Source organism: Rhinolophus sinicus, linkage group LG06 (genome assembly GCF_036562045.2).
Source record: "Rhinolophus sinicus isolate RSC01 linkage group LG06, ASM3656204v1, whole genome shotgun sequence".
In the NCBI taxonomy this organism is placed as follows: domain Eukaryota; kingdom Metazoa; phylum Chordata; class Mammalia; order Chiroptera; family Rhinolophidae; genus Rhinolophus; species Rhinolophus sinicus.
Window position 1 is genome coordinate 165921781 of NC_133756.1, and position 14457 is coordinate 165936237.

The window sequence follows — 14457 nt, forward strand, 5'->3', positions numbered from 1 at the left end:
CAGGCACCCCTGTGACACACAGCGCCACAGCCACCGCCACCCCGGACCCCACACTCCCTTCACCACTCACTCCGTCCCCACGGCTTCTCTGTCCACCACGTCCCACACCACACGTCCGCCCACGGGAACATCCTCCCGGACCACCAACAATGCCCCAACCCCGTCACGACCCCACAGCACTCTTTCCACTCATGGCGCACACTCTGCCACCTCCTCTGTCACTCCAACGTCTCACCGTGTTATCACCCCCACCCGCCCAGACGCCCACACTTCCACGCCCACGGCGAGGCCAACAGGCACTCTTCCCCCATCGACACACGCCCCTGTCACAGGCACGGTGCCCTCCCACACTTCCACGCCATGGACCAAGACCACTCAAGCCCACGGCTCCGCCAGCACCGCCAAAACCTCCAGCTCCTTCGTGCCACCCCCATCAGCACCAGCCCACTCGGGGACCACATGGGCTCCACGCACCACCATCTCCCCCAAGCCCACCAGTAGAGGGACAGGCACCCCCGTGACACACAGCGCCACAGCCACCGCCATCCCCGGACCCCACACTCCCTTCACCACTCACTCCGTCCCCACGGCTTCTCTGTCCACCACGCCCCACACCACACGTCCGCCCACGGGAACATCCTCCCGGACCACCAACAATGCCCCAACCCCGTCACGACCCCACAGCACTCTTTCCACTCATGGCGCACACTCTGCCACCTCCTCTGTCACTCCAACGTCTCACCGTGTTATCACCCGACCGCCCAGACGCCCACACTTCCACGCCCACGGCGAGGCCAACAGGCACTCTTCCCCATCGACACACGCCCCTGTCACAGGCACGGTGCCCTCCCACACTTCCACGCCATGGACCAAGACCACTCAAGCCCACGGCTCCGCCAGCACCGCCAAAACCTCCAGCTCCTTCGTGCCACCCCATCAGCACCAGCCCACTCGGGGACCACATGGGCTCCACGCACCACCATCTCCCCCAAGCCCACCAGTAGAGGGACAGGCACCCCCGTGACACACAGCGCCACGGCCACCGCCACCCCCGGACCCCACACTCCCTTCACCACTCACTCCGGTCCCACGGCTTCTCTGTCTACCACGTCCCACACCACACGTCCGCCCACGGGAACATCCTCCCGGACCACCAACAATGCCCCAACCCCGTCACGACCCCACAGCACTCTTTCCACTCATGGCGCACACTCTGCCACCTCCTCTGTCACTCCAACGTCTCACCGTGTTATCACCCCGACCGGCCCAGACGCCCACACTTCCACGTCCACGGCGAGGCCAACAGGCACTCTTCCCCCATCGACACACGTCCCTGTCACAGGCACGGTGCCCTCCCAGACTTCCACGCCATGGACCAAGACCACTCAAGCCCACGGCTCCGCCAGCACCGCCAAAACCTCCAGCTCCTTCGTGCCACCCCCATCAGCACCAGCCCACTCGGGGACCACATGGGCTCCACGCACCACCATCTCCCCCAAGCCCACCAGTAGAGGGACAGGCACCCCCGTGACACACAGCGCCACGGCCACCGCCACCCCCGGACCCCACACTCCCTTCACCACTCACTCCGGCCCCACGGCTTCTCTGTCCACCACGTCCCACACCACACGTCCGCCCACGGGAACATCCTCCCGGACCACCAACAATGCCCCAACCCCGTCACGACCCCACAGCACTCTTTCCACTCATGGCGCACACTCTGCCACCTCCTCTGTCACTCCAACGTCTCACCGTGTTATCACCCCGACCGGCCCAGACGCCCACACTTCCACGTCCACGGCGAGGCCAACAGGCACTCTTCCCCCATCGACACACGTCCCTGTCACAGGCACGGTGCCCTCCCACACTTCCACGCCATGGACCAAGACCACTCAAGCCCACGGCTCCGCCAGCACCGCCAAAACCTCCAGCTCCTTCGTGCCACCCCCATCAGCACCAGCCCACTCGGGGACCACATGGGCTCCACGCACCACCATCTCCCCCAAGCCCACCAGTAGAGGGACAGGCACCCCCGTGACACACAGCGCCACGGCCACCGCCACCCCCGGACCCCACACTCCCTTCACCACTCACTCCGGTCCCACGGCTTCTCTGTCCACCACGTCCCACACCACACGTCCGCCCACGGGAACATCCTCCCGGACCACCAACAATGCCCCAACCCCGTCACGACCCCACAGCACTCTTTCCACTCATGGCGCACACTCTGCCACCTCCTCTGTCACTCCAACGTCTCACCGTGTTATCACCCGACCGCCCAGACGCCCACACTTCCACGTCCACGGCGAGGCCAACAGGCACTCTTCCCCCATCGACACACGTCCCTGTCACAGGCACGGTGCCCTCCCACACTTCCACGCCATGGACCAAGACCACTCAAGCCCACGGCTCCGCCAGCACCGCCAAAACCTCCAGCTCCTTCGTGCCACCCCCATCAGCACCAGCCCACTCGGGGACCACATGGGCTCCACGCACCACCATCTCCCCCAAGCCCACCAGTAGAGGGACAGGCACCCCCGTGACACACAGCGCCACGGCCACCGCCACCCCCGGACCCCACACTCCCTTCACCACTCACTCCGGTCCCACGGCTTCTCTGTCCACCACGTCCCACACCACACGTCCGCCCACGGGAACATCCTCCCGGACCACCAACAATGCCCCAACCCCGTCACGACCCCACAGCACTCTTTCCACTCATGGCGCACACTCTGCCACCTCCTCTGTCACTCCAACGTCTCACCGTGTTATCACCCCGACCGGCCCAGACGCCCACACTTCCACGTCCACGGCGAGGCCAACAGGCACTCTTCCCCCATCGACACACGTCCCTGTCACAGGCACGGTGCCCTCCCACACTTCCACGCCATGGACCAAGACCACTCAAGCCCACGGCTCCGCCAGCACCGCCAAAACCTCCAGCTCCTTCGTGCCACCCCCATCAGCACCAGCCCACTCGGGGACCACATGGGCTCCACGCACCACCATCTCCCCCAAGCCCACCAGTAGAGGGACAGGCACCCCCGTGACACACAGCGCCACAGCCACCGCCATCCCCGGACCCCAAACGCCCTTCACCACTCACTCCGTCCCCACGGCTTCTCTGTCCACCACGTCCCACACCACACGTCCGCCCACGGGAACATCCTCCCGGACCACCAACAATGCCCCAACCCCGTCACGACCCCACAGCACTCTTTCCACTCATGGCGCACACTCTGCCACCTCCTCTGTCACTCCAACGTCTCACCGTGTTATCACCCCGACCGGCCCAGACGCCCACACTTCCACGTCCACGGCGAGGCCAACAGGCACTCTTCCCCCATCGACACACGTCCCTGTCACAGGCACGGTGCCCTCCCACACTTCCACGCCATGGACCAAGACCACTCAAGCCCACGGCTCCGCCAGCACCGCCAAAACCTCCAGCTCCTTCGTGCCACCCCCATCAGCACCAGCCCACTCGGGGACCACATGGGCTCCACGCACCACCATCTCCCCCAAGCCCACCAGTAGAGGGACAGGCACCCCCGTGACACACAGCGCCACGGCCACCGCCACCCCCGGACCCCACACTCCCTTCACCACTCACTCCGGCCCCACGGCTTCTCTGTCCACCACGTCCCACACCGCACGTCCGCCCACGGGAACATCCTCCCGGACCACCAACAATGCCCCAACCCCGTCACGACCCCACAGCACTCTTTCCACTCATGGCGCACACTCTGCCACCTCCTCTGTCACTCCAACGTCTCACCGTGTTATCACCCCGACCGGCCCAGACGCCCACACTTCCACGTCCACGGCGAGGCCAACAGGCACTCTTCCCCCATCGACACACGTCCCTGTCACAGGCACGGTGCCCTCCCACACTTCCACGCCATGGACCAAGACCACTCAAGCCCACGGCTCCGCCAGCACCGCCAAAACCTCCAGCTCCTTCGTGCCCACCCCATCAGCACCAGCCCACTCGGGGACCACATGGGCTCCACGCACCACCATCTCCCCCAAGCCCACCAGTAGAGGGACAGGCACCCCCGTGACACACAGCGCCACGGCCACCGCCACCCCCGGACCCCACACTCCCTTCACCACTCACTCCGGCCCCACGGCTTCTCTGTCCACCACGTCCCACACCGCACGTCCGCCCACGGGAACATCCTCCCGGACCACCAACAATGCCCCAACCCCGTCACGACCCCACAGCACTCTTTCCACTCATGGCGCACACTCTGCCACCTCCTCTGTCACTCCAACGTCTCACCGTGTTATCACCCCGACCGGCCCAGACGCCCACACTTCCACGTCCACGGCGAGGCCAACAGGCACTCTTCCCCCATCGACACACGTCCCTGTCACAGGCACGGTGCCCTCCCACACTTCCACGCCATGGACCAAGACCACTCAAGCCCACGGCTCCGCCAGCACCGCCAAAACCTCCAGCTCCTTCGTGCCACCCCCATCAGCACCAGCCCACTCGGGGACCACATGGGCTCCACGCACCACCATCTCCCCAAGCCCACCAGTAGAGGGACAGGCACCCCGTGACACACAGCGCCACGGCCACCGCCACCCCGGACCCCACACTCCCTTCACCACTCACTCCGGCCCCACGGCTTCTCTGTCCACCACCTCCCACACCCCACGTCCGCCCACGGGCACATCCTCCCGGACCACCAACAATGCCCCAACCCCCACACGACCCCACAGCACTCTTTCCACTCATGGCGCACACTCTGCCACCTCCTCTGTCACTCCAACGTCTCACCGTGTTATCACCCCGACCGGCCCAGACGCCCACACTTCCACGTCCACGGCGAGGCCAACAGGCACTCTTCCCCCATCGACACACGTCCCTGTCACAGGCACGGTGCCCTCCCACACTTCCACGCCATGGACCAAGACCACTCAAGCCCACGGCTCCGCCAGCACCGCCAAAACCTCCAGCTCCTTCGTGCCACCCCCATCAGCACCAGCCCACTCGGGGACCACATGGGCTCCACGCACCACCATCTCCCCCAAGCCCACCAGTAGAGGGACAGGCACCCCCGTGACACACAGCGCCACGGCCACCGCCACCCCCGGACCCCACACTCCCTTCACCACTCACTCCGGCCCCACGGCTTCTCTGTCCACCACGTCCCACACCACACGCCCCCACGGAACATCCTCCCGGACCACCAACAATGCCCCAACCCCGCCACGACCCCACAGCACTCTTTCCACTCATGGCGCACACTCTGCCACCTCCTCTGTCACTCCAACGTCTCACCGTGTTATCACCCCGACCGGCCCAGACGCCCACACTTCCACGCCCACGGCGAGGCCAACAGGCACTCTTCCCCATCGACACACGCCCCTGTCACAGGCACGGTGCCCTCCCACACTTCCACGCCATGGACCAAGACCACTCAAGCCCACGGCTCCGCCAGCACCGCCAAAACCTCCAGCTCCTTCGTGCCACCCCCATCAGCACCAGCCCACTCGGGGACCACATGGGCTCCACGCACCACCATCTCCCCCAAGCCCACCAGTAGAGGGACAGGCACCCCCGTGACACACAGCGCCACGGCCACCGCCACCCCCGGACCCCACACTCCCTTCACCACTCACTCCGGCCCCACGGCTTCTCTGTCCACCACGTCCCACACCGCACGTCCGCCCACGGGAACATCCTCCCGGACCACCAACAATGCCCCAACCCCGTCACGACCCCACAGCACTCTTTCCACTCATGGCGCACACTCTGCCACCTCCTCTGTCACTCCAACGTCTCACCGTGTTATCACCCGACCGCCCAGACGCCCACACTTCCACGCCCACGGCGAGGCCAACAGGCACTCTTCCCCATCGACACACGCCCCTGTCACAGGCACGGTGCCCTCCCACACTTCCACGCCATGGACCAAGACCACTCAAGCCCACGGCTCCGCCAGCACCGCCAAAACCTCCAGCTCCTTCGTGCCACCCCATCAGCACCAGCCCACTGGGACCACATGGGCTCCACGCACCACCATCTCCCCAAGCCCACCAGTAGAGGGACAGGCACCCCGTGACACACAGCGCCACGGCCACCGCCACCCCGGACCCCACACTCCCTTCACCACTCACTCCGGTCCCACGGCTTCTCTGTCTACCACGTCCCACACCACACGTCCGCCCACGGGAACATCCTCCCGGACCACCAACAATGCCCCAACCCCGTCACGACCCCACAGCACTCTTTCCACTCATGGCGCACACTCTGCCACCTCCTCTGTCACTCCAACGTCTCACCGTGTTATCACCCCGACCGGCCCAGACGCCCACACTTCCACGTCCACGGCGAGGCCAACAGGCACTCTTCCCCCATCGACACACGTCCCTGTCACAGGCACGGTGCCCTCGCACACTTCCACGCCATGGACCAAGACCACCCAAGCCCACGGCTCTCTCTGGCCCTCCCAGTCACCTTCATTCTCCCCTACTGCCCCCCCTTCTGCTCTGCCCACCACCTCCCCTGTCCTTGTGTCTCCCCTTCCCTCTCATGGCCCCACCCCAAGCCCCACTGCCTTCCTGTCCACGCCGAGGACCTCGGCCAGCACCCCTGCACCCACCACTCTCTTTTCCCAGTCCTCCACCATACAATTCACCCCTCTCACCACTCGCGTTCCTGGGCCTAGTCTCATGTCATCCACGCTGGGTACGACCACCATCCCGAGTTCTCCAGCCACCAACCTCACCACCAGGCATCCTAGCACCGCAGGGCTGCTGAGCACTGTTTTTCTGACCAGCTCCATCACGGCGCAGGGGAGCTCCTCATCCCCCACTGGGGGCACTGCTGTCTCCACTCTCATCACATCTGTGCCCAGACCCCCCGGTAAGTGACATCTCTACAGCCCACCCTAGTGACCCTCAGCGCACAGGTTCCTCCTGGCCCTGCCTCTCCATTGCGGGCTGCGCTCTGGGTCACACCACGGAGTCCCTGCTTTTTATTGTCCGCTTGCACTGCCTGGTGACATCTGGGCTCTGCCGTTGCCTCCTGCCTATCCCCACTCTGCTGTGCTCCCTTCACGCACTCCCCAAAAGCCTTCTCCTGTGGACCGCTGGGCAGCTGTGCACAGACTTCAGGTGACACACGCCCTGGTCGGAGCCCCAGTTTTGCCTCTGACCATTTGTATGCTTAGGGCATGAGTGTAGGTCTCAGCTCCGTTGTCCCCAGCTGTGCCCTGGGGGTGTCTGAGTCACAGCTCCCCCACCATACCTCCCCACACCTCCGCGCTCTCTAACCTGTTCTCTGCCACAAACTCCTCCATGTCCTTGGGAGCTTTCTCAGCTTCCACGATGGGGCTCCAGCTCCTTGCTGCCCTCCTCCCCAGGCACCTCTCCAGTGTGGTGGAAATGGGCGTCTGGCCTCCCCCACGTGGCCCCCTTTCCCACCTCTCATCCTGTACCTGGCTCTCTGGTACCCCCCTCCTCTCCCTCATTCCCTGTTGCAGTCAGAGGTTAGGGCTGGTGAAGACCCGGGGTTCAACTATTCCCCCCTCCTCCAGGATGCAGAAAGGGAACAAAAGCTAACAGGCCATGCCTCAGCCCAGGTGACAGCTGGGGGCTAAGCTGGGCCGAGTGGCAGGGCTCCCGCCTCCCACTGTCAGTGTGGCCCAGGCCTCAGCCCTGCAGCCCCCTCCGGGCTGGTCCTGTGCCCTCCTATGCCCCGGCCTGCCTGAGCCCAGCCCTGTCCATCAGGGATGCCCCTCCCCTCCCTCCTGGATGTTCCCTCCATGGCATGTGTCAGCTGCACCAGGCTCCCCCTCACATAGGCCCTGGCCTCCCCCAGACAGGAATGTCTGCAATAATCCATTTTCTCCTATGGGACAAGGGCTGGGTACAGACTGTCCACGGGGAGGGGACCAGGAAGCAGCGTGAGGGAACCAGAGGGGTAGATCTGGCCGGGACAGCTGGGGGCAATGGGGACTGAGGGACACACCCAGAGTCCTGTCCCCACCAGGCTTCTCATCCCCACCTCTGGTGAAGCAGGCTAGGTGGGGGCTCGAGGGCCCAGGAAGGTCTTAGACGTGGGCAGGGCGGGAAACACGGTAGACTGTCCAGTCTTGGCTCAGGAAACCCCTTTCACTTTTTAATTCAACTTCCACACTGGCAGGTCCTAATGGTAACGCTGCTCTGCCAGCTGCCAGGGGGCCCTAGGGGGCTTGCCCACATGTCTGTCCACGGGGACGGATGCAGGTTGGGGCACACGGCAGGGTCCATATGGGGAGCACAGACCCCTGCAGCGGGATCTCCTGTGGCGACACTGACATCCTGCCCTCACCCCTCCCGTGACCACAGATTGGTGTTGGCTGGGAGGGGAGGTGGCTGGGGAGGCTGGGGGCCAACGGGGGATAGGCCTCATACTCTGAGAAAGCCCCTGATCTGGGCGGGGGGGGGGGGGGGGAGGTGGAGAACAGCAGGCTTTGTTCTGGCAAAGCTGTGAGGTCTGAGATCAGAGGGGCTTGAACAAGGGGAGACAGCCTGGGGTGGGGCCCAGGGAAAGTGCCAGTGGGGACCCCCTTGCGGGATCCAGTCCCACCCAAGTAATCATGTGCGGCTAGCTCACGGGGCCGCCGTTGCCCCCACCTTGCACAAAGGGCTGTCAGAGCCAGGTGCACCCATCCCGCCATCTCGAGGGTCAGGCAGAGCCCACAGAGGCTGCAGCCGCCCTCTCGACATGCCCTGGGGCTGGCGTCCGACCACCTGCCTCTCACCCCCAGAAGCCTGCAGCGTGAGGCAGCTAGAGGAGGAGGTGACCTACCAGGGATGCACAGCCAACGTGACAGTGACCCGCTGCCAAGGCGTCTGCACCTCCTCGGTCAGGTGAGCTGTGCGATCTGGCGGGTGGCTTCCGTCCAGGGCCGGGCCCCGAGCTTGGAACCGGCCTCGTCCAACTGGCAGGGCCACCCATGAGCTCCCGTCCTGCTGACTCGGGCCCACAGCTGACCATCTGAGGGCTGGGAAGTCAGCAAGAGGCAGCCATGGCCTGAGGGCCCCGCCTGGAAACTCAGGCCTGGCCCCTCGCGGCAGCGGCCGGGAGGGGTGTGCGCCCTGAGGCTGTAGCCCTGACTGCGCACCCTGCCCTGCCCTGGGCTCTTCACAGCTTCAACACGGACACCAACCAAGTGGACGCCCAGTGCAGCTGCTGCTACCCCACTGGCTCCTATGAGAAGCAGCTGGAGCTGCCCTGCCCAGACCCGGCGGCACAGGGCGGCTGGGTGGTACTCACACTGCGCGTGTTCACTGGCTGTGCCTGCAGTGCCCGGCGCTGTGGGGACTAGGAGGCAGCCCCTGAGAGGACGAGGTGGCGCCCGACCCCCAGCAGCCCCTCTGGCATGGCCCCAGGCAGCTCCCGCAGGCACATGCGGGGTGACCCTGACCCAGCCCGACAGGCTGCCGTGAACTGCTGGCCTCCTAGCCTTCGAGGGCAACTGCCCAGCCCCACCAGTATGGGACCCTGGGGATGGCCTGAGAAGTGGACACCGGGGCGGGAAGGCCTGGGGAGAGGGGCTCCCAGGCAATGACAGGCAGGGAAGAGGCTCAGGGCAGCAGCGATGGCAGCAGCGATGGCAGCAAGGACGGGCAGGGGCCGTACAGTCAGGGGCCGGGGCAGCGCGAGGGCAGATGCAGGTGCCGTCAGCACCGACACCGGTCCCTGGCAGAGCTCACCCTGGGGGGGTGGGGGGGCATCCCAGCTGCCCTGCATGACGAGCCACCTGTAAGCAGACGAGAAATAAACAGGCACTGTCAAGGCAAGAGGCTGTGAGCTCTGCTGCTGTTGTCGCCCGCGTCCCCTGGGCATTTGTGAGCCTTGACCCACACCTCGCCACAGGGCTGGGCTGGACATCAGCCTGGGCAGGAAGGGACGACGCCACAGGCCAGGGCCACCCACAGAGGGTCCTCTCGCACTCTTCGGCCACCTCCAGGGTCCCTGCCTCGCTCAGGACTGTCCTGAGAAGCCCTCCACCCTGAAGCCCCATGTGTGGTTGGGGTCACCCCCTTGTGAGCTATGTGCCTTGTTCCCCAGGAAGAAATCCCTGGTCACACTTGTCCCTTAGACCCGAAGCCTCCAGAAGGCAGGACAGGCCAACACGACTGGACTGGGGAGGACTGAGCCGGGTGCAAAGGCGAGATGACCCCACAGGCTCGACTGCACACCCTGAGCCCCCACGGAGCACAAAAGGCATGTCATCTCCCACACCTAGGTTTCTGCCTGTCACCTAGGCAACCACGTCCTGGAGGACAGCCCCACCCAGGGCAAGCACCTGGCTGGGTCCTTGGGGAGACAGCCAGTGAGGCCCAAGGATGGGCCTTGAACTGCCTGCAGGGTCCTTTCCCCCCAAACCCCCCACACGTCCCCGTCACTGTCCTTTCCCCCCAAACCCCCCACACGTCCCCATCACTGTCCTTTCCCCCCAAACCCCCCACACGTCCCCGTCACTGTCCTTTCCCTCCAAACCCCCCACACGTCCCCGTCACTGTCCTTTCCCCCCAAACCCCCCACACGTCCCCGTCACTGTCCTTTCCCTCCAAACCCCCCACACGTCCCGTCACTGTCCTTTCCCCCAAACCCCCACACGTCCCCATCACTGTCCTTTCTCCCCAAACCCCCACATGTCCCATCACTGTCCTTTCTCCCCAAACCCCCCACATGTCCCATCACTGTCCTTTCCCTCCAAGCCCCCTGCACGTCCCCGTCACTGTTCTTTCTCCCCAAACTCCCCACACGCCCCTGTCACTGTCCTAGCTGCCCCCTCTGGAAGGAACAGACTGCACGATGGTCTGCCCCCTGCACGGTGCTGGCACAAAGCCCCAGCGGGTGTCCTTGCCCGTGCGCCAGGGAGGCGCTCACAGGAGAGCACCGCAAAGCAAGCGGCCCACAGGGCAGAGCCGGAACCCCGTGCACTGTCCAGCAGCTAGTGAAAGCCCAGCAGTGTCACTTTGATGGCTCCCGGCCACGCCAGCGGTGTGCACCGTAGGCCAGGTGCTGCCGGCTGTTTGTGTCCAGCTAAGGACGCTGCTAACACAGACGGCACATGGAGGAGGTGTAGGTCTCCTAGGACCACGCGGACCGCGGGCCACACACTGAGTGGAGGTGTCTGCAGGCTGTGCTCCCCTGCAGTGGCTGCAGCACGGGCCCCACGGGTCCGTGGCCTCTCTCCAAGGAGCCATGAAAGCAAGGGGCCTTCAGTGCCAACAACAGACGCAGCTGCCAGCCTACACCTGCAGCCCTCCCAGTGGCGGCCCACTAGCAAGACGTGGGCCCCGCTCACTCCTAAGTCGGTACCTAGGGCTGTAGGCGTGCGGGGTGACAGCCCTGAGAGCCAGGTGATGGGGACGGCATGCAGAGGGCGAGCTGCAGCCTGCTGACCACACACAGGCCGAGGTCTGCAGCACTGGCTGCCATCGGGAGCCCGTGAAAAGTGCGGCCGACAGCATACGGCCACCGACAGGGAAGAGCAGCTCGCCTTCCGCTCCTCTGCGCTGGTCACGTTTACCCTCCCAACACAAACGGGAACCAGTCCTCAGGCACTATGGTGACCGTGTGCTTATCTGAAACCCAAGATGAGTGACGTCAGCTGCACACCCTCTGGAGCCACCAGGAACCCGTCCCTGCGCCGCGGGCAATCCGATGGTGTTACAAACACCCTTAAGAACACAGAGCAGTGAAGGGGAACAGTGAAATCTAGCCAGGATACATGGTTCTACGGATAGGCGTGACATCATGACAACACAAGTGTTTCTAAGCCCTGGACTGAGAACCCCGCCCCGGAGCAGCCGTGTCAGTCCTGCAGCCCACGTGCGCTGAGCTCACGCACCAGAGCCTGGCCAGAGCACTAGGCCACTCGAGGACTGGGTCGTGCGGCTCCTGAACCCGGCACCACTCACTGAAACAGCCCGACGGCCCGGTGAAGAGCCAGCTCACTACCCACAGTGCTGGGCCTCCTCCCCCAGAATCAAGAGATGAACCGGCAGCACCAGGGCAGTGGCATTCCAATCACATTGCCAAAACATGGCCATTTACATTCAAACTTCTAATTTCCCTTTAATTTGTAGACTTAACCACAGAACTGTCTTGATTTCTATAAAAACTGATCCGAGGAGACACGCGTCCTCCTCACTTGGCAGGCCGGCTGCAGTCCGGGCAAGCCTTTTCTTCGTAACTGCTCACTTGTACCCCCATCCACGCCCAGAGGGGCGGCCTGCACTGTGTCCAAGGACGATGGGGGATTCACGTGCAGCACGGCTGTGAGGACATGTGACGAGCGAGGCAGGCACATGGGCCTGGGCCTCTGTCCGCGTCAGTTAGAACTGATCCGACAGCAATTCACACAGTCTCTGGGAGACGGTCTCCTTGCTTGTCCGCAGTGTGAGCCGGTACATCTGAAACAGAGCACAGCGGGTCAGTGGCTGCACCGGGGCCGGACCAGACGGCCCTCAGCACAACCCTGGGGGCAGCAGACAGCCTCGTGGCCAGGCCCCACCTGGGGCCACTTGCACTCCACCTGTTTGGCCCTTCTCTGCAGGCCCCACCGTTTTACAAAGACTCGAGCATGCAACACGCGTCCAGAAGCTAAAATAAGGCCTGACAGTGGCGAGTTCCAGTGGCAGGAGGAGCCGCTGGGAGTGGTTAATTCCAGCCACTCTGGAAAGTAATCTGGCAGCTTCCTGCAAAGCTAATGGTGCATGTGCCTGTGATCCAGCAATTCCACGTTGGTGTCCCCCCACGTGGTGTCTCTGTTTTCAGAAATGAAAACACGTGTCCGCACAAAGGCCATGCAGCCAATTCAGCATGGCCCGGACTGAATGGCCCACAGGTCCGTCCACAGGGGGCAGAGGGCTGCCCCACGACCACTAGCCACACTAGGACCGACCGTGGCACACACAGCAGCACGTGGCGGGCGCCAAGGCAGCTGCTCCCAGGGCGGCCAGAGCTGATGGAAAGGAGCTTCTGGGGCGATGCAAGTGTCACGTGTGTCACAGGCGCACATGTCTGTCAACTCATCAAACTACCAGACTTAGGACCTACACATCTCACTGTGTATAAATTATACCACAGTAAAAGCAACGGAAGTGTATTTAGTAGTTTCCTCAAGAGGCCTGACCTGGGCTTGCAGGTTGGGCTCCAGACGCAGTAAACAACCAATCTGGGTGCTCTTTGTGTGGATGATGCCGGCGCCCACAAAATTCGCAGGATTAGGGTCGACTTCCTCAAGGAGCGCAGCACCAAATCCAATGATCTGTGCGAAAGAAACGGGGGAGTTGGGACACTGGTGGCGGCTGAGGGTGAGAAGGCAGTCGGCTCCCTCAAGAGCACAGCAGTGGCCCGACCTGGGGACGCCGGGGACAAGGCAGTCACCTTGGCTTTGGTGATTTCTGTGTCCATTGGATGCTTTGCCTTGAAAATGTTCTGGACTTCTTGTTGGGGACTGCGGGGAACAAAGACAAGTGTCCCCTCAGCGGAGTCACAGACAAAAGGCCCCCCCTGCACCCCCACAGGAGGGTGGGCTTACTTGCTCAGCTGCTTCCAACGCTGAAAGAAATCCTGAGAAGCCATCTCGGTGGGCTGGAAAAACTTGTTGAGTGTGATGGGCAGCTTCACGGACACGTTCTGAAAGGTGCCCCCATACCTGCAATCAATAGAGACGTGCTGAGAAGACACACAGATAGCAGAGGACCGGGAACCCTGCGGCAGAGCCAGCCCCCATCCCGTGTGCAAACCTCCAGGGCACAGGGAGGGTCCAGGTAAAAGAGGCAGGGCTCTAGCCCCCTGCCAGAAGGGACTGTCCTGTCAACAGGGCGGGCAGGCTGTCCCAGAGGTGGCACTGAGCCACCGAGAGGCTCGCTCCATCTGGCTCAATGTGCAACATCACTTACAGACAAGGACCGATGCCAGGCCTGGGACTGCTCCTATGAGTCGGGGGACGTGCCTCCCACCGAGCGCTGCAGGGCTGCCCAAACCCCCAGCGGGCCCCGGGCAGGATGCCCGACTCAGGACTTCCTCCACCACCTCACTTCTCCCCTCAGTCCATTGCCTACAACTCCAAGTTAGTTTAAATTGCATCGGGTTTCTACCTTTTTCCATGGAACTATTAACAAAAAAAGTCTGTCTACAAAATGCAACAAAAATGTTTAAGGTTTGAAAACGTGCTTTGCAAACACTCCACAGGGACTGGCCAACTATATGCACTCCTGTCGCTACTGAAAGTAACGGGAATGAGCCAGCGGCAACACAAAACATCATCGTTCTCAGAAACATAAGCACAGTGCTATGTATCCTCAGAGTACAACTGTGCAAAAAGACACACGCAAATGAGAACGTGTGGGGGCCCCTCCCCTGCAGCTGCCTTCCAGAATAGCAGGCCAGGCAGCGGCCCCCAGCCCACGTGGCAGGCCCCCCCATGTGTC

At 63.4% G+C, this 14457-nt stretch overlaps 2 protein-coding genes across 3 annotated transcripts in view; one reads left to right on the forward strand and one right to left on the reverse strand.

The window, feature by feature from the left end:
* The window catches only part of MUC6 (mucin 6, oligomeric mucus/gel-forming), a 34637-nt gene extending 25308 nt beyond the window's left edge, over positions 1–9329 (forward strand). Inside the window, exons 37-42 of the mRNA XM_074337102.1 lie at positions 333–836; positions 941–2137; positions 2355–5051; positions 5390–6880; positions 8769–8871; positions 9152–9329. Coding sequence (XP_074193203.1) covers positions 333–836; positions 941–2137; positions 2355–5051; positions 5390–6880; positions 8769–8871; positions 9152–9329 — 6170 coding nt within the window. The remainder of the gene's footprint in view (positions 1–332; positions 837–940; positions 2138–2354; positions 5052–5389; positions 6881–8768; positions 8872–9151) is intronic.
* A 2745-nt stretch (positions 9330–12074) lies between these two features.
* AP2A2 (adaptor related protein complex 2 subunit alpha 2) overlaps positions 12075–14457 on the reverse strand; it is a 63823-nt gene continuing 61440 nt past the window's right edge. For both annotated transcript variants that reach the window (XM_019714744.2, XM_019714745.2), the window contains exons 19-22: positions 13563–13679; positions 13409–13478; positions 13155–13289; positions 12075–12432 (exon numbers count right to left, since the gene is read on the reverse strand). In XM_019714744.2, coding sequence (XP_019570303.1) covers positions 12355–12432; positions 13155–13289; positions 13409–13478; positions 13563–13679 — 400 coding nt within the window. In that variant the 3' untranslated portion in view covers positions 12075–12354. The remainder of the gene's footprint in view (positions 12433–13154; positions 13290–13408; positions 13479–13562; positions 13680–14457) is intronic.